Source organism: Pollicipes pollicipes, unplaced genomic scaffold (assembly GCF_011947565.3).
Source record: "Pollicipes pollicipes isolate AB1234 unplaced genomic scaffold, Ppol_2.1 Scaffold_4002;HRSCAF=4701_pilon_pilon_pilon, whole genome shotgun sequence".
Taxonomy (NCBI): domain Eukaryota; kingdom Metazoa; phylum Arthropoda; class Thecostraca; order Pollicipedomorpha; family Pollicipedidae; genus Pollicipes; species Pollicipes pollicipes.
Window position 1 is genome coordinate 25,552,278 of NW_023596420.1, and position 20,048 is coordinate 25,572,325.

General features: G+C 52.0%; 1 protein-coding gene across 2 annotated transcripts; it reads left to right on the forward strand.

Moving 5' to 3' along the window:
• The first annotated feature begins 5,865 nt into the window (after positions 1–5,865).
• LOC119093856 (zinc finger FYVE domain-containing protein 21) lies at positions 5,866–19,677 on the forward strand. Of its 2 annotated transcripts, XM_037216865.1 has the most exons (6): positions 5,866–6,186; positions 10,931–11,156; positions 11,717–11,887; positions 13,693–13,713; positions 17,666–17,808; positions 18,738–19,677. In XM_037216865.1, exons 1-6 carry the CDS (start codon positions 6,034–6,036, stop codon positions 18,780–18,782), a joined length of 759 nt encoding a protein of 252 aa, XP_037072760.1. In that variant the 5' UTR covers positions 5,866–6,033; the 3' UTR covers positions 18,783–19,677. The 2 variants fall into 2 exon arrangements, with proteins under 2 accessions (XP_037072760.1, XP_037072761.1); XM_037216866.1 differs by lacking the exon at positions 13,693–13,713.
• The last annotated feature ends 371 nt before the right edge of the window (positions 19,678–20,048 follow it).

A 20,048-nucleotide genomic window follows, 5' to 3' on the forward strand; every position in this document is an offset into this window, starting at 1 on the left:
CGCTTAAAAAGTCTTAGCATGACTTGTAACCACATCTGAATGTAACATTGCGATGTCGACAACGTGCTCCTCTCTCCCATGTTACGATTCCTCTGCGCTCCTTCAGCTCCCCCTCGGTTCGTACAGTAATTTATGGACGGTCCGTAACAGTGTGTTAGCCATCCTGCGGGCTTTGTAAATGTCTACACGCATTCATAATTTTCCATTTTTATCAGGCTAGCGCTGGATATATTGGTAATCGAATTTCAAAGGAAGCAAGGTTTCTTTCGAATGTCATGGTGTCTGATTTCTCAAGTGTGTGCTGATAGAACTGTCCAGGTTTTTGAGAAGCACAATTACCCGAAGCACACGTCAAGCGTGTAAAAAGCTAAAACATCAGTGATCTGCATGCATTTAGTAAAGTATTCACAACATGGAAGCTTAAGATGACATCACTTGCTTTTCATGTGATCGGAGAGAGTTTCAGCTTTATCGGCAACTTTGTGGAATCATTCTGGGAGTTTTTTTCAGTATAAATACATCATCGGAAGGCATGATCATCACGAAAACGCCACGGCAATTTTCCAAGCATTCCGCAAAAACTGCCTCTTTCGTCACTGATTTTCCGGGTAATTGTGTGTAACCCTACAAGTACAACCCACGCTCTTCGTTTGATCCAGTAGGACTCCTTCCTCTAGAATAAAGGTCCTTGACTCAAGGCACCCCTCCATATAGTAGGAAACCAATGGCATCCTTCAAAGATTTGGGCACTTCACTTAGGAAGATCTTAGTGGTGCGCGCCTGGAGTATGCTGGACACACGATGTTGATCATCGATTAATGCTTCGCATTTCCCCGACAACGAAAGGAAACTTATACCGCAGGCAGCCGTGTGCATGCTAAGAACACCCATTACAACAGAGGCTGGTCTTCCTGGATGGCAGGAATGGTTTCCACACAACAGACCATGCCTAGTGGGAGCTTTATGTAATTTGTTCAGTGCATTAGCGAGGAAAATTATTCACATAGATAAAACAGTGGTATTAACCATATACCCCGGAGAAAAACCAGGAGAGTGGAGAAATAGTTGGGTTGATATTTTGGCAAGATGCCTTTATCGAAATGAAAAATGCATGTTGCCTGCCCTCTGCAAATGGCTTCTGCTATATTCGAAACGATGAAGACACGTTGCATGACTGCTGCTCTTATTTCGATAGAGGCATGTTGCCGAAATATTAATCCAACTATATTTCCATTCTCCTGGTTTTTCTCCGAGGAACAGGACTGATACTACTGTCTTATCGGATGGAAACGTTGATTCAAAGACTGCTTTGAGCAAGTAACTGTGCGGCCACTATTTGTCAAAGCATAGGCAGTACACGCAGCTTCAAGACACGTCTGCAGATGATGCGACACCCGCACCAGGGCTCTAGATTTAAAGTTTGGTGCAATTTAGAAAATAAACTGTCAAATTTGAAAAACGGTCGGCTCTATGGTATATTTTCGTGCTGTGATGCATCAGTATCGTATTACGGTGTTTTTTTTACCACAATATATCTTCCCATCATGACATGCGCGTTACATTCACAAAGATGTGATATGTACGTTCGTCATATCGTTACCTGTCAACGTTGTTATAGCATAGAAAAATTGATTGCAGGGCTTGCGGATATTTTCTCGGTATAGGACGTTCATGACGTCTGAAAATGTATATAGATTCAGTTACCTTTGAACAGTGGACTTTTTCACGATACGTTTGCCTTGCCTTGCCTCGCCTATCTTTTAATGTGTGCAGAAGTTCCTGCATCGTACTGGTTGAAATGTGGTCTTGTCATCATGCTTTTACATATTTTCCAATTTTCACTCCCTGTTCTATTGATTCCTACTTCGTCGATTTTCCACATAGGTTTATAAAGAACCGAGCAGCACACTGACACCCGTTTGTGTTTGTTGTTCGGCGAGGCCCGGCACGCTCTACTCCGAGTAGAACTCAGTGAATGTGCTGAATTCTTTTTCGGCCGATCGGCCGATCGGACCGCCCAGCTCCGTTCTTCCTCCAGCCTCAGAAATTCCCCTGCCTGACCCGCCCTGACAGTGGTTCTTGCAACCCGGCTCAGGCAGGAGCGCACCCAGGGCACGGACATGGAAAGACGTCCTGCGAGCGTCCGCTTTCAGGACCAAACGGACCTGAATAACCTGCGTATTTTGAATCAGTAACCTGGAGCCTGCCCCTGCCGAAGCTTGCCTGCAGGTCGCCATCCCCACATCACGTCCACGGTCACACCAATGTGCGATAAATGTGACGCGATCGCGCGACAACTGCCGGCGGAACTTAGCATTCAATCGCGTTTGGGCAGTGATAGCTATCGCCATGAAAAAGCTTCCTGTGGCGAAAGATGGGCGCAGGAAAGACGCTTGAGGAAAACGAGCCGACGGCTGACAATTGAGCCAACTACAGGGCAAAAATCAGCCGTAGCCTCGTTCAGCGAGATCGGATGATATGAGAAGACAATGAAAGGCGACAGAAATATGCGTGCTGCTGAAGGACGTCTGCGAAACCATCCGCCTTAAAAAATGGTGTCGGGGAAAATATCCTGGATAGATAAATTGGGAATGGCTATAGTAAGGTTAACATGCATACGGTTGACGATTGCGGTTTGGTACCGCACATGCACCGAACAGAATGTGTGACCCATTTGCAGTTCGGCAAACAATCAACATCGAAAATTTTCATCTGTACCGTGGCGCGATTCGTTTGCGGGAAAGAACGCACTGACGCTGGACTGTTCATCCGAAGGACTGATGGAAGGGTCTGCGGGCCTTCCTTCGACCTTTTCGTGTTCAGATCAGTGGCTGCGATGGGGAACATAAATGACGGGAGATCAATGGAGACTAGGCTCCCCGAATGCCAGCCGCAGTCCTCGACCCGCTAGAGATTTGGCCAGCAAATGGCCGCCGTGCCGCCGTGCTGACCCGACTTAAAGTGCGGATATTAGATAAAACTCAGACTGCATTTTTCAGTGTCTTTCCCAACTTAACGCGTATACTTACAACGCACGCACATCGGGTACCTTATTAGTGTCATCTAGTGCACACGATAATGGTGGTTGAGCCAGGCAAGCAGCAACCAGCATACCTCAAGTACGGAATTTCTGTAGCAACTATGCATTACGTCAGTTTCAACTCGGAGAGGAAAGGAGAAGGGCAGAAAATTGGAGTGAGTCCCTCTTTCAAGAATGCCACCTCTGTTTCTCAGATACAAAAACATAATATTTGCCCTTTTGCATTTTATGTTGGCTCCGGCTTTCGCTTTTTTGCATTGTTTGTCATCAAGTCTAATAAAATTGGTTGCTTCAGATCTCATATTGCTAAGCATGATATAATACCACTGACAACTTCTCTTTACAGGCACTTCTCGTGACCCATTGAAACTGTTGGGTTTGCGTGGAAAAGTGTTACGGAAATTATAGTTATAAATATATACATATATATATATATATATATATATATATATATATATATATATATCAACAAATGGTCAGTCTCACCATTTCATAAACCCGAGAAGCTGCACAAAACAGCACCCAATCGCTGGAAAGTGGAGGCATTTCGATATAAGTCACATGAACCATTGGGTATTTTCAATCTGTATGCCTCAGAAAACTTGAATGCACCAAAGTAGCCGTAAGACCACAAACCGGATAGACGAAAACAACTAACCTTGCTGGTGTTCGCCTTTTGCGCACTGCAGTTGCCTCGGCCATTGTCCTTTCACTTGAGTACCGACCGAGTTGCCATATGTCGTCCCCACCGAGTTACCATACGGCCCCCGGCTCAAGCTCATGGCCCTCCGAGTAGACAGGAATGACTCAAGACGAATGTGGAGGGACCTCGTATGATCCAGTGTCCTGCAGATGAACGTATAGGATCCCTGGCAACAGTGTGGGATCCTCCGAGCTAAAATAAAGAACCGAAGACCAATGTTGCCGGCTCCTGAGAAATCTGTATCCTCCTGACAGATCAACAGCAAGTGGCTCGGACAGGTGCACGGGGCCCTCCGCCAGTGGAAGCAAATGGGAATAACGCTATGGCAATTAAGACCGGCCCTGAACTGTCATGAGTGTCCCTGCATAATAACAGGAGCGCATGGCCTCCGAGAAGATTGGAAAAACAATGTCGACATGAAGGGGCCCCATGGCGATCATGAGCGCCCCGAAATGTTGACAGTATCCAAGGCAGCAACGCACGGCCGTTTGAAACAAATGCAAACACAAAGAACCGGAGGCTAGCGCAAAGGCCCTTGGTGATCGAGAGTGCCATGGTAGATTAATAGATACGGTTCTTGAGAAAAGTGTGGAGCCAGCTGCCTATGGAAGCAAAGAAGAAAACATATTTGTGTGTGTGTGTGTGTGTGTGTGCGTGCGTGCGTGCGTGCGTGCGTGCGTGCGTGCGTGTGTGCGTGTGTGCGTGTGTGTGTGTGTGTGTGTGTGTGTGTGTGTGTGTGTGTGTGTGTGTGTATGTGGACGTCATGGCTTGAGCATGTCATCGTACCTTTTACATCGTTGATTGAGAGCCAGTTGGCGACCGTTATACCTGGAATTCGCACTCACGAAGGCCAGATATGAGCGCCTCGACACTTTGTTTTTCTCGCCCTCGATCGCCACATGACTTGTAGAATGACAGGAATTGAATAACGCTATTATGACGTCATGAATATCGAGGTGACTAAAATACTATACCCCATATTCTCTCCCCATTTTCGCGGGCATATAGCTCAGAAACTAGAGGGGCGTAGGCCTTAAGAACGGCAGGGATGTGGAGAGCACCGAAATTTCTTCATTAGAGCTCTTTCAGTTCAAAACCACATATAAATGTGGAACACTCCCTTCAATTCCCGCCCTGATTCGTCGATTTTTCATAACGCGGACTGGTGGGAGGTCGATGCGACCCCTTACCATTTCCAACTTAACAAAGATAGAGCTTAGCAGAACAGCAATGGGCTCGTCCCAACATGATATCGTGACTTGTGGTGCATGTTATGCTACCAGGTCAGTAATATAATAAACCTTATCCTGCCAGGCCAAATCTCAGTTTTTCCCGAACACCGAACTTTTCAGCTTCACACGTTTATGGTTACCAGACAACGTCTCGCAGTGATAGGGAACCTGAACCGGCATGTTCCTTGTTCAACTAAGAGTAACATGGCATGTAGATTTACGTGTTTCACTACATATTTATGATGTAAGAGTCCCCCTAATGTAACAATGTCGGCCCACTACGTGCGTTCCGTGGCATCATTGGCTGCCGTCCGCCGCCCGTGCAGGCTGTGGATCGACGTGCAGTGTTCTACGAAAGCCCCCGCTGCTCCGAAACCAGAAATGCCAGGGACATTTTTGGGTGCCAAAATATGCAATAGATTCCCCGTACGCTAACCCTTTCTTCACAGCGAGGATTAAAATACGACCTGCTTCGGGGCCTTCAAATGGGCACTCGAACGCTAGTCCCGAGGGGACGTTAAAAAGGAATATGCCCTCTGCGCCCCCCCCCCCCCCTGTCTGCACCCCTGCCTGCGCTCCCTCTTGCCCGCGCCGCTGTCTGTTGACAAACTAGTAGCTAACTACAAAAACTAGCGGCGATTGTTATCAGCTGATACTAAACTAATATTGTTGCTACGAAAGCCATTTTCGACGGCTTTACATCCAGACGTGTACAACGCTTGAAGCATATGCGCAAAAATGTAATAGATTAAACAAATATGAGCTAATCTTGGTTTCCTTATACTCCCTTTTTCTACCATAAAACCTTTGGTAAAGTAATGCCCATCTCTACGAAGCATTGTGGGTGAACAGCTGAATGACCTTGCGGCGGTTTTGTTGTGAAAACCGCCCCCTATAGGTCTTCCGCTCCGTGGTTCTAGTTAATAGTTTCGCCCGTTTGGTGTGCGGGTGTAGTTAGGTGGGGCTACGGTTGTTTCTGCTCGTACACGGTTGGATGCGAGAGCGCGTTTCACCATACTCCGCACTGCTGTGATACCAGCGTACACCTCGGTTTGGTAATGGCAGATGGGCTAAGATCAGAAAATGAAGTGAGAGGCTCTGGAAACAAAAAGCTCACGAAGTCAAAGTCTGGCCTGCGCATAATACCCATTAACAACACTGAAAGAAGTCCGTTTGAGTTGAAAGAACCAACATGGTCTCCAGACAAGGAGGTAAGCTATGCCGTCTTTTAAAAAGCTAGAGGGATTTGTTCAATCCAGTTAGGTAACTGTGCAGCTTTTGTCATGCAGGGTCAAGCTGGGATGTTCATGAAGTAAATGTTATTGTTAAGTTCTGTTTGACTGTTTTCCCCATCAGAACAACATGTGTGCAAGTTAACTGTGAAGCACAAAATCATCCATTCAGCTAAAATATCCTTGTGATATATGTGTGGCATGTGTGCCCCACTGCTGTCCCACATTCTGCATGTTTGCTTTGAACTTATGGATAGGTACTGCATGTTCACTACAATACACAAGTTATATTCATATTGACATACTGACATATCAGACATTCATTTAGATCATATAGATCTTATATATCATATGATGCTGCAGGGGCATGCCTGCAGGCATGTCCAGAAAATCAAGGGCCACTTAACTTATTAAGTTGCCAGGTCTGTTCACAGTCATCAGGGTTTTGATTAGGCCTGGGTTTCTGGGAAGATAACAATAGCTACTTCTGTAGCCAAAATATGGGTGTTTTCTCTTTTTCTGCCATTCACCCATAAACAGGTGACCAGGCTGGACCAGCCCTGTCCACCGTAGTACATAGAGCTGTTCATTAATGCCTGACTTAAGAATATGAATTTGCTACAATATTATCTAAACACATATCTACTTATTATCAGTTAATAGATAGATTATCTTTCTATTTATTATCTATTATCAATTTATGGCATTTAAGAAAAACAACTTGGAGATCCGGCTCTCTAGAGAGAGAGGGCCGGAACATAGTATTTGTTAACTGAGACTTTCTTCACCTAGTCACATGTTTGTGAGTAAATGTTAATGAGTACTCCCTGGCACTGCACACCATATCAGCATAGGCAGTTGTCTCATGATACCAACAATAATCTAGAAGCTATAAAATGTGCATAATCACATTCCTAATTCCAGAAAACAAAAGATTGAACACACTTCTTTTGATTAATCTAATTGGAAAATTGGACATGTTGCACATATTTGACATAACTCATTTGGCTATGTTTGAGAAGTCATGCCATCTGCACTTTGCATCTGATCACTGCCGTTGTCACTGTGCGATGCCTTTACGTGCCGGAATACAACTGGCGTCTACTGCAAACACTGACTAGTGCTATGAAATGGAAGCACTAAGAGCTAGGTTTTATACTAGGCACTAGTCAGATGGTTCAGAGATTTTCCTGCTCTATTGACATATGCCTGGGTGGCTGGCTAGGTACCCTTTGCTTGGTTGGGGAGTCAATTTGACCCCCTGTGATATCCTGAGAACTATGAGAGCTAGAGACGCCAAATTTACAGGGTGTCTTGACCCATACATTAACTCACTTGGGTCGAGGTTTGAGCTTCCTAGATCATGACTTTTGGGTCAAATAAGGTCAGACAAGGTCAAATTCCAGGTTGGTCTCCAAAGTGCCCCCAGAACATAGGCAACTGTTTCTAGGCAAGAGCTCACAAGCTGATTTGAGGTCAGTGACCTTGTTTGACCTTTTGAAGGTCATGGTGACCAAAATCATACAACACTGCTCTGAGCTTTGCATTTGAATAAGCAACAAAGATTATGCTAGGCAGTATGTTCCTAAAACAAAATGTCAGCTGGGGTCATCTTAGATCAGTGACCTGTTCTGACCTCTGAGAAGTCAATAGAAGATGTATGATGTGATTCCTGCCATCAACAAATTTGAAGTGAGCACCAAAAACTATCTCATACAGCAAGCCCTACAGTAATAAATCAGGTTGGTTTTATGTTGTTCTCACCTTCATACCTGACCTTAGGTTGATGCAATTTGCTCATTTAATGTTTGTTGTGCCTAAGACTAGAGGTGTATGGCTTCGTCAAATGCTCCGTTGTTGTGTCAGATTGAATGATTCGCTAGATATTGCCCTCGCTGAAACCATGTTCTGACTTTGACCTGCCAAAGGTCAGTGACCTTACAAGGTACATTAGATTTTTATGTCAGATGATCTGCTTTTCAAGTGTTTACAGCTGTGCCAAATTTTGCGCGGCTACGCCGCGTCGTTCGGAAACCATTCTGGAAAATCCTTCGGGGGATCAATTTGACCCCCACCCGAGCGCTTGTAACACGCGTTCGGGTGGCCGGCGAGATGCCCTTTGCTCAGGTGGGGGGTGGGGGGGGGGGCAATTTGACCTTCCTGAGATCTTGGGAACTAAGAGAGCTGGAGACACCAAATTCATAGGGTGTGTTGACCTGTATGTGAAATCACTTGGGTCAAAGTTTGATGTGCCTAAGTCATGACCTTCAGGTCAAATAAGATCAAATAAGGTCGAATTCTAGGTTGGTCTCCAAAGTGCACCCAGAACCTATATAACTGTTTCTAAGCAAAAGGTCACTTGCTCATTTCAGCACAGTGACGAATGACCTTTTGAAGGTCATGGTGACCAAAATCATACAAGATTGCTTTGATGTTCTGCATTTGAATAGGCGACGAGGTTCACGCTAAGCAGTGTGTTCCTGAAAACAAAATGTTTACCTGGGTATTTCATGTCAATAACCTATTCTGACCTCTAAGAAGTCCTTGGAAGGTGTATTATGTGGTTCCTGCCATTAATCAATTTGAAATAAGCACCAGAAACTATCCCATACAGCAAGCCCTAGAGTAATAAAACAGGTTGGTTTAACCTTAGTCTGACCTTTATACCTGACCTTAGGTCAACATAATTTGCTCATTCAGTAGTTAAGTTCCCTAAAATGGTATCTCAGAAATGCATGGCTTCGTCTAACACTCTGTTGCTGCATCAGATTGAACGATCCCCTACAAATTGCCTTCGCTGAAACCATGGCGTGACTTTGACCTGCCATAGGTCAGCGACTTTGCAAGGTGCATCTATATTGTTCATACCAAACGATCCGCTATTCAGTTGTCTAAAGCTATGCAAAATGCGACGCCCCGCCGTTCGGAAATCACTCTGGAAAAACTTTCGGGAGTCAAATTGACCCCCACCCGAGCGCATGTTGAGGTGTGTCACATTTGAAGATATTGAAGCAAGCATCAGATATGATGAAACAGCTCACTTATAACTATTGGTATACTTTTTCAGGAGAAAAACTGCTCTCAACAGCACAATGCTCTGTGTAGTAAATATGCTCAATGTGTCACGGTTTGATCGTCATTTTCCCTTGCACAACATTGATTGATGGCAAATTGAGGGCTATTAAACCTGGATTATGTCTGGAAATCCAGCTCACAAACACCAGAACGCCAGATATGTACACCTCAACAGTTGCATTTTTCTCAGCATTGATGTGCCAACACAGCTTATGGAGTGGCAGGATTTGACTGATGCTATTATGCCATCATGAATGTCGAAGTGACTGAAAAACTCCCAGGTATGCCTTACGCCATTTTCACGTGCGTGTAGCCTTAGACAGCATAGGGGCATGAGCCTTACAAAGGGCGGGGCTGTGAACAGCACCAAAGTGTCTTTGAGGTGCCTGTTTCAGTTCAAAGCCCCATATAAATATGAAACACTGCCTTTAAAAACCCTGGGCACTGAATAGTCATATTTCATTTGAGTGAATAACTAGCTGTAGTGCACTGGCACAGTATTAGAAATGGAGACTTCTGCTGGATTTTCTGCCTCCAGAAGCGTGTGCTCTTATTTTGATTATATTTTTTTTTTGGTTAAAGATTTGACAATCCCCACAGCATGACCTGTGCAATACTAGCAGTTTGAGATGTGCCCTGTTCTTTAGATGCCAGCTGCCGGTAATTTCTGTGGTTTTAGATGCACGGTTTGAAATTTCATGTCTTCATAGCTCTTAAAATTCCACTTTTTATCATCGGAACATGCACACTCAGAATTTGTGTGGGTGTGGGGATGGGTGTGGGTGTGGATGTGGATGTGTTTGTGTCATTGGGGCTTTACGACGCACTCAGCAGCGGGGGCTATATGGCGTCGCCTGCCTCTCACCCTGGCAGGAAGGGTGGGCACCGCGGGAAGTCGGACCCCGTACCTCCGGTTTCCCAGACGCGCAGTGGTTAACGCAGACGCGTTAACCACTGCACTTCCGGCGCCCTGCACTGAGAATTTGCCTTTCCAAACCAGGACCCCAACCTGAAGTCCAGCTCCAGTCCTCTTTTGTTTCATGTCATCTCACTTTTAATTATGCATTTTTCATTATGCTGAATCATTCCTCAAAGTTTTAGTTTGAATGCAACCCGCTGTGCTGTGCCACTGCATGGCGATTCCAAACATTATCCCACCATTAAGACCCCCGTCCTGCTCAGCGACGCGGCTGTTACGACACTCACTACTGAGCAACGCTCGCAGCAACGGTGGCCGCACCAGGAGTGGCTGACTCGCCGCCCGGCTCCAACATTTTCTTTGGACAGATTTATTGGGTCATGGCCCATGCTAAGCAGAGCGTGTTGTGTGAGACATGTCCCCACCATCCGATTGTGAAATTCCATTTCCGCAGCAGAATGAAACACGTATTGTGATGCTCGGCATGGTCCGTCCCTCCCTCTGACCTCATGTGACCTTGTGCGGCCACTGCTGACGGCTGCAGGCCATGCCGGCCAGGGGCAGATAGCGAGTTCCGCGACGGCTCGAACTCACAAACGCCACCGCGGGAATATTAGAGAGCAGGCGCTCTAATCGATGGGCCATGGGTGCCTGTGGCATGGTCTGTGTCACGGTCACAGTCTCGCACTTCATCCTGCTCGTGTTTAGAGCCTGTGTCTCCCGCTTCAGACCTCCGAGTGCTCCAACAGCAAGTGCGGCCTCAAGTTCGACTTCCTGAAGCGGCGCCACCACTGTCGCCGGTGCGGTCAGATCTTCTGCGGCCAGTGCTGCCAGGCGCGCGTGATGCTGCCCCGCATGTGCTTCGTGGACCCAGTCCGCCAGTGCTTCCGCTGCTCGGACGTCACCACAGCGGAGAACGACTTCTTCAACAGCAGTCTGAAGCTGCTGACGCAGGGTGGGTGCGATGCTCCAGCGGCTATGGCGGGGTAAGCGGTGCCGTATATGGCTATTCCAAGATGATGTGTACTGTGGAGGTTTGGCTATTGCCAGCTATTTCGTGTGGGGCTTGGCATTGTAATGTAACTGGTCTTTAATGCGTGCTTTCTGTGTATACGCCCTCACGACATGTCGGATGCATTGCCGGCGATCTTTGACGAGCCAGGTGCAGGTATACGTACTATGCTACAGACAGCGTGCGTGTTCCGAACGTGTCTGTAGCGTGTGCAGTGATAATGCACCGGCTGCCAGCGTCCGTCTGCAGCCGGCGGCGGGCGCCTGTCCGTAGCAGTGCAGTGATACTGCACCGGCTGCCAGACGTCCGTCCGTAGCCGGCGCCGTACGCTGTCCGTAGCAGTGCAGTGATACTACACCGGGTGCCAGCGTCCGTATGGGAGCCGGGGCGCCGGACGCTGTCTGTAAGCGGTGCAGTGATACTGCACCGGCTGCCAGCGTCCGTCTGCAGCCGGGCGCCAGTCAGCGTACAGCTCTGAGTGGCCACGTCGCGTCCATTGGCAGGCGCCCAGTTTGACGTGACCAGCGGAGAGCAGACAGTGCTGTGCCTGGCCACGGTCAGCGCCGACCACCGCTTCCTGCGGTTCGAGCCGAGCTGCGGCGACCCGGTGCCGGAGCGGGTGGAGGTGTCGCGCATTGTGACCGCCCAGGTGACCCAGTCGACCATCGAGTACGGTGAGTCGCGGCCCGGCGCCCGGCCGCGCCCCTCACCCAGCCGTGCCTGTCGGCTCGTTCTCGACTCGCCGGAACTGGGGCGGTGTTTTGTGCATATTTGCATAGTTAAGTGGACAGTTCCGTACAGGGTTATGTCCGACACCGCAGACCTGACAATTTCGCAGACGGATTCGTCGAGAGTCCACAAGGTCTTTGTGCAATGTAGCGGAAACATGACCATTCTCGTCGTCATATGTCAGCGGGTCACGTCAGACACACGGTACGTGATCTGTGCCTGACCGCCAGCTGCCGGAGAACATGGTGCTCAGGAGATGCTCAGGAGATGCTCAGTGTTCAGGAGACGGAGGGGTCTGTTGTGGCGTGGACGCGGGGTGTTTGTGCGGCGATGGTGGCGGGACCTGCCGCCGACACCGCCTCGGGCCCGGACTGTCCTCCCCTGCGCGTCACTACCGTGACGGTTACGAGGAGTTACCTCGTCCCACGGTATCCGGACACGACGAGGTCGTACCCGTTATGATCAGCTCATGTCGTGGCGTCGGTCACTGGCACCGATCGCCAGTGCTGCCACATCGGGGGACATGCTGCAATGCTCTCTGCTGGGAGATGTCGCCGGCACCAGCACGGCTGCTGTTCACTGCACGGGCTCAATCGAAAGCTGACGTGCTTTGGCCATCATACCCCGCTCTATTGAAGTTGGTCGTTAAGCTGACCTGTACGACCGCAGTCCGCCAGTGGAGCACGAGCTCTGTTGAGAGCTGACGTGCTGTGGCCATCATACCCCGCTCTATTGAAGTCGGCCGTTAGGATGACCCGCACGACCGCAGTCCGCCAGTGGAGCACGGGCTCTGTTGAGAGCTGACGTGCTTTGGCCGTCATACCCCGCTCTATTGAAGTTGACCGTTAGGATGGCCCGCACGACCGCAGTCCGCCAGTGGAGCACGGGCTGGGTATTAACTGTCCGGGTATTCGTCGGCGCAGTGCACTTTTAAGGCCTCCTGCACCGCCTCGCCGGGCGGGAATCTCGGGCGATGGAAGGGACGAAGTCGGCTCTAAGCCAGCACACTCAAACCCGGCTCCCTCCAAGATGCCACGACCAACGCAATCTTAGGATCTGCGCGTGCTGCCCCCGTGCCGATGAACGGCCGGTCGGTCACGTCACGCGGTTCGACCCACACACCGCTATCGAACATTGCCGCCGACACCGAGCGACAGAGCAGAGCAGGGCGTACCTGTGCCCGTGTTCCGGCAGCGTGGCGCTGCAGGACTATGGTCGCCGTGCGGCGAAGCCATGTTGTCTTCGTCCCGGCGGGGTCACGCGCCCCGTATGGAGCGTACGCAACTACAGTAATCGTCATTGCCGCGACACGGAATAATTGATGTAAAAGTACCACAACAGATCTGGCCTTCCCACGACTCATAGGTCCGACCAAAACCACTTACTCCCCAGCTTCGTCCAGGCTTACGTGCCTCTGTTCATGCAGGTTATGTGTTCAAATTTATACTGCGCATGTCCGTTACAAGTGGTCCTTGGTACCGCCTTCGCAGAGAATGTCAGGTGATGGCAGTATTGATCCATAAACCTTAGCAACTCATTAACGGGGCAGTTTCGCTGCGATGTTTCTGTAAACGTCATGCTTGATGCATTTTAGCTTTCCCCCTCGAGACCTATTGTGAAAATCGCATTGCCAGAAAGCCCGGCTGATTATTTAGTCACGTTGCATGTGTTTTGGGAAAAGCTGTAATGGACCAAGGAATGAACAATCCCGCGCGTGTACCGGTCATTTACGTTTGTTTCCTTCCTCTAGACTGCTCGGACGATGGTGACGGTGAGTATCCGCTGGCCGCGTCGCGTCGCACTAGGGGGCCCCAGCTCCGTCGGTCTGGCTGGCCAAGCCGTCTCCGGCGAAAGCTTCATGTGTCGCAGCCACGTGGGTTTTACCGGCGTCTTGTTGAAAAATGTTCGTATGTTTTGCCGTTCGACTCGGGCGGCTGCCATCAAAACATGGAATGCTTTTGTACATCATGCACACCGAAGGCGAGCCCAAAAGTCATGCAAGTGCCGGGTGACGCAATGACTCCGTTTTGCCTCCATTTTACGTTTGACCATTCACGGACCGGGTGGGATCGCCAGGAGGATCGGCGCAGGTCACTTGAAAAGGCGCTAATATAGAGGGAGCAAAGGAAGTAGCATACCCAACCTTTCCAGCTCTTCGCATTCTTTATCTATCGGTTTGCGACGGGTTGGTTACAACACGGGAATGTCGCGACATCGGCGTCATAAGAAGCGCGGGTTTGCTGTGACGGCAGACAGGTGCGACCCGCGACATGCCGCCAACTTGTGCTAATTGCCAATGCCAACCCGGGCTGCTGTCGGTTGTGCGTCGATGAGCGGGGCCGTAGAGACATGGGTGGCACCTGGCTGTTGATTTACCATAAGGTATTTACCTCAGGATCTTGCGCGATTATTAGAACATGTACGTGGGGGTTTGTCTTCAGTGCAGCCTGCAAAACGGACCACCTCTCGATTTCAGCCATGTAGTGTGCTTCGATGCTCCGTGTGTGTTGACACAAGATGTCGGCTTTTGACAAGCATGGCTCCGGCAAAAACACGAGCTTGCATTTGACGTGGCAGCAGTTGAAAAGAAGAGTTTCACATGTGTATGAGGTTTTGAACTGAACTAGTCATATTGAAGACCTCTCGGTGAAGCCCTCGGCCATTTCCTTTTTAGACCTAAAACTCGCTGGTTCCTGAGAAAGTTTGCAAAGATGAGTATGGGGAGTATTTCAACATCACTGGTAGTCATTAAGTCAGAATAAGGTCACCGAAATCCTGTCATTTCATGAGACTTGCGACAATCAAGGTAAAAAAAAAAATGTAATGGTCGAGTCGTTTATATCTGGCGTTCGTGAGCATGATTTCCAGGCGTAGCAGCCGCCGATTCGCTCTCAATCAATGCTGTGCAAGGTACGATGATGTAATCAAACAATAACGTATCGAGGAACATGTCCGCCAAACAGAGAGCTTGTGTTGTATGGAGTAGTCATTTTCGTGGAAAAGTATGCTATTAGTTGTAAGCAATCTTGTTTCATCATATCTGATGCTTTGATATCTTCAAATGTGAAACATTCCCTTTAAGTAACACAGGATGTTGCAGTCTTTGAAACGTGCTCACTTCTTTTCCCGCTCAATCTTTATTACCGTGTGGCTGCATCTTGGTCTACATCTGCTGCCATAGCGACCAGCTTGCCTGGAAGCGATGTCCTACTGACCTTTTTGAATCCTGACAGGCCACAAGGGCTCAACGCTTTGCGGCAGGCATTCGCATACAATTGAACGATTTCAAACATTCTTCTCGTGTATCTCGACTGGGAGAGAATTGCCAGCTTCAATGCGTAGAATTCCATGGGTGCAAGTACGTTGTGCTGCACATTTATGTGTCACCGGAGGCAATGGGCTCCTTCTCGCACTAGCAAGTTTGAGCATCAGCTCTGTGTAAGCCACCTTACGCCTGACAAAGGCAAGACACCGTCGCTGAAGGGCATGCGCAGTCCATGAGGAGGCTGTACTGTTGCCTTCCTCCGACCGTCGCACGTTGCGGGACGCTCCGACACCCTTGCCGAGAGGTCCCGCTCGCACCGGGCCCACGTCGTTGTTGATGCTCCCGTGATAGGGTACGTTGATTAATCATCATAATTTGATGGACTAGTATAGCTAGCTACGCTGATTTGGTTTCCATCGGATATTTGTGTTGAAAGTGCGGACGCTTTCCGAATGTCGTAATGGAACTCGCCTGGCTGTTTTTCAGTGGTCACCGATAGTGTGCGCACAATAAACAGCACGTAAACCAAGCTGGTTATACGAGCTCGTGGCAAATGCCCGAACCCGGACCAGTCGCCACGCTGCGCCAGCGGCCTATCGGTGGTGCGTGTGACTCAGCGTCCAGGCACCCGGACAGTCTGAAGGCCGTGCCATCCAGGGCGCCACTTACGCGACAAATTTCCGGGCACGCATTGCCTTATGATGACTCAGTTGACACTTGGAATGGCCTCTTTCCATAATACGTGGAAGGCATAGCCGCCTAGGTCGTGACGTGCCGCGTCCCGGGAATCCGTCGGCTTTTATTGCGCTGTTTTCATTTTTGCGTGGCAAGCGATCTGGTAGCCGTTGATGTTCTCCGTTGCCTGTTCAGCGGGTTGCGGAATGTGACTGGCGTGAGCAGCGCCACCTGTACACCATTTACGACTTAGCTCTGTGGTCACACCAGACCTTGATCCATGTGGTACGTGAACGATGTTCCTGTACGATACGAGAAATGGACTGATCCGGCGACCGGCACCGCATGCGGTGGAAAACCGTGATTTGTGTCGCGCACAGCATGGTGCCAAGCCAGCATTATACCAAGCATTATGCCAAGCATTACGCCAAGCACTATGCTAAGCGTTGTTCAATTCGTTCGTAATCACGATCTATGTTTCTATTGTTTTGCGTGGTCTTCTCTGTCGGCTCCGGCAGCGTGCCCTCACACGCTGCCTCGTCGCTATCGCCTTCAGCTCCAGTCCCGTCGCTCCGTGTGTCCTCGCTGCGAGCTTCTTAGGACGGCTGTGTGGCTTGGGCATGTGGTTGCGTGTGACGGATGTGTGGCTGTGTGTGACTGGAGTGTGGCTATGTGTAACGGCCGTGTGGCTGTGCGTGTGTGTGACGGCTGTGTGGCTGTGTGTGTGTGACGGTTGTGTGGCTGCGTGACGGCTGTGTGACTGTGTGTGGCTGTGCGTGGCAGCCTTGTGACTCGAGCGAGCGCCACACGGCCGTCCGGCTGTCGTGTCGTGATGAGCTTTGCGTGTGCAGCTCTCGGCCGGACTGGGCGCGGCCGAGGGGGCGTGGCACCGACCGCCGCCGCTGCGGCCGGTCACCCTGCCGGTCGGTCCGGCGCGGCTCGGCTGTACGCCACTGACACAGACGCCACGGCGTGCGCGTCGCTAGCCCGGCCTTGCGGCCCGCTGTTGCCTGACGTTCCGCTTCATTTCTGTTAGACTGAAACGCTAAGGAGACATGTACGACTGACGTGTGGGAGTGCTCGACATGTAAAGACGGACGGAGCCGCATGTTAGAAGACACGATGTGACTATTTTGTGCATAAATTCTGGCTTTCGTGACGACTTTGTACTTGGCGGGGAACCATTTGAGGTGACACTGGTGCTTTAACTGATCCAGACAATACTGGAATGTGCTTATTTTGTGTGACACTGTAAGAGTTACTTGTACCCACATCACAGTTAAACGCTGCATGGATAGGTAAGGGTCCGTCTTCTATGTCCTGTTCTGTGGCCTACGTGTGATCATCTGCTCCCTGCCCTGTGGCATGCGTACGGCTGTTGTGCCCGTACCCACTCACGTGCGCGGCGGGACGACTCGGTGCCAGCTGTGTGTGACGGTCCGCACAGTGACCCCACAGCGCTGGATCGGCCACTGCCCGAGTCACCTGTGACAGGTGTGACAGACGGTGCGCAGCGTGAGTCGATGTGTCGCGTGTGCCCTGCGTGTCGGAGGGTGTACCGGTGTGTGACGGACGGTGCGCCGTGTGAGTCGACGTGTCGCGTGTGCCCTGCGTGTCGGAGGGTGTACCGGTGTGTGACGGACGGTGCGCTGTGTGAGTCGATGTGTCGCGTGTGCCCTGCGTGTCGGAGGGTGTACCAGTGTGTGACGGACGGTGCGCCGTGTGTATCTGACGGTGTGCAGTGTGTGCCGGTGTGTAACGGATAGTGCGCCGGTCGCCGCAGTGCCCGGCCAGACGCTGCCCGAGTCTGTGTCGGTGACGTACCGGGCAGCGGGCTCGGTGGAGCAGCGAATGGTCCGACTCACCGCCGGGCCGCACGTCAACGACTGGCGCCAGTCGGCCAACTGGATTGTCGCCCTGCAGAGGGTGAGAGAGAGGGAGAGAGAGAGAAAGAGGAGAGAGGGAGAGAAAGGGAGAGAGCACGGAGCTGGCCGCCCAGCTCAACGGTAGTGCCCACCAGACCCGGGCAGAGACGGGAGTCTGTGCAGCCCGCCGAGCAGCGTCGCCCCGGGCTGTGCAGGCCGTGTACGCCACCCGCTTAGGACCCGGCCGAGCCGTGCAAATTCCCGGACTGCGCAGACGTTGTACGCCTTAAGCTGCCTGTTATCTGAGTCGTGCGGCTGTAGTGGGTCTCGCGGCCGGTGAACAGCTCCGGTTGTGTCGTCTGACCGAGGTGTGCGGCTCCCGCAGGCGCTGCGGCTGGTGTGCGGCTCCGGTTGTGTCGTTTGACCGAGGTGTGCGGCTCCCGCAGGCGCTGCGGCTGGTGTGCGGCTCCGGTTGTGTCGTTTGCCCGAGGTGTGCGGCTCCCGCAGGCGCTACGGCTGGTGTGCGGCTCCGGTTGTGTCGTCTGAGCGAGATGTGCGGCTCCCGCAGGCGCTGCGGCTGGTGTACGGCTCCGTTGTGTCGTTTGACCGAGGTGGCGGCTCCCGCAGGCGCTGCGGCTGGTGTACGGCTCCGGTTGTGTCGGTTGACCGAGGTGTGCGGCTCCCGCAGGCGCTGCGGTTGGTGTACAGCTCCGGTTGTGCCGTCTGAGCGAGGTGTGCGCCTCCCGCAGGCGCTGCGGCTGGTAAACAGCTCCGGTTGTGTCGTTTGACCGAGGTGTGCGGCTCCCGCAGGCGCTGCGGCTGGTGAACAGCTCCGGTTGTGTCGTTTGACCGAGGTGCGCCTCCCGCACGCTGCGGCTGGTGAACAGCTCCGGTTGTGTCGTTTGACCCGAGGTGTGCGCCTCCCGCAGGCGCTGCGGCTGGTGAACAGCTCCGGTTGTGTCGTTTGACCGAGGTGTGTGCCTCCCGCAGGCGCTGCGGCTGGTGTACGAGGGCCGCGAGCCGAGTCAGCACTAGCCGGCGGGCGGCGGGACCAGCTGCGGCGGCGACACGGACGCGGGGGCTCCGGGCGGCCGCGTCGGCCCCCGACGGGAACGGCCTGTTGGGTCACCAGCTGGCTCACCTCCCACCGCGCGCGCGCGTGCGGCCGTCGGAGGCGCTGGAAGGCTGGAGTCACAATACTGATACTGGAGTCGCGATTCTTCCCCGCTCTGAGGTGTGATGGGCATCACCAGACCCGTCGTCGGTCTCAGGGTTGGGAGGATCGGCTGCACCGGCATGATATTGGCGTGTGCTGCACCTGCCCGCTAACCGGCTCTGGACACGGATCGAGTCGCCGCTCTTTCCGTCCGGTGTCGGCGCCAGTGTGTAACTCTTCCAGTACAACAGCGGCCGTCGTCGGGGCCGCGGGGCTGCGCCCGCCTGCCGTGCTCGGCAGGCGGGGCGCGAGTGACCCCGTTTGATAAGGTGTGTACGTGCGTCGCTGTAAGCTCTGGAGACGCCTTGTCTCGTCGCCTCTCGCAAGAGGAGCGGCTCATGAAAGCTAGTTGTTTTCCTTTAGAGATGAGCATCCGCGTGTGTAGCCGCACGGACTCCTCTGCGTGTTCGCGTGAGTCCGAACGTCTGCACGTGTAGCCGCGCGGACTCTACTGCGTTTGTCCGCGTGTGTGGCCGCATGGACCCCACTGCTTCTGTCCGCGTGGGTCCGAACGCACGGTCCAGTCGGCGTGGCGCCTTTCGCTGACGTCCCGGACTGGAGCTCGCCGTGCCGTGACTCGATTCGCCGTGCCATCCGGGATGGTCTGTCGCTGATCCCTTACAAGTGTGGCGAGCCCGCTGTTACCGAGTGGGCCGTCGGCGCTGTGCCGCCGCCCCGCGCCTGCGGGCAGGGGCGACCTCTGCGACTCTGCGGGCGGGGGGGCGACTCTCGGTGGCCTCTGCGTCCGGCCCCGTTCCGGACGCTGCCGGCTGTGCTGTAGGTCGGGTGCCAGTGGCCGGGCGCGGCCGGTTCGCTGGACGGAGCGGGAAACCGTCTGCGGTGAGGTGGCCGCTGGGTCACGGTGCTGAGGTGGTTTGTGCTCGACCGCAGACCAAGGCGAAGGCCGCGAGGTGAGGCTGTGTGTGAACGTTGACGTTTTATCCGGGGGACTCGGCGAGAGTCCACACGCGCGGAGCCGCACTTTGATAACTTTGCTCTCGAGTTGAGCTGGACGAGAGTGATGCCCTGTGCTTTGAACGGAGCGACGGGCTGCTATGCATTTAGATATTGTCGAAGCGATGGAT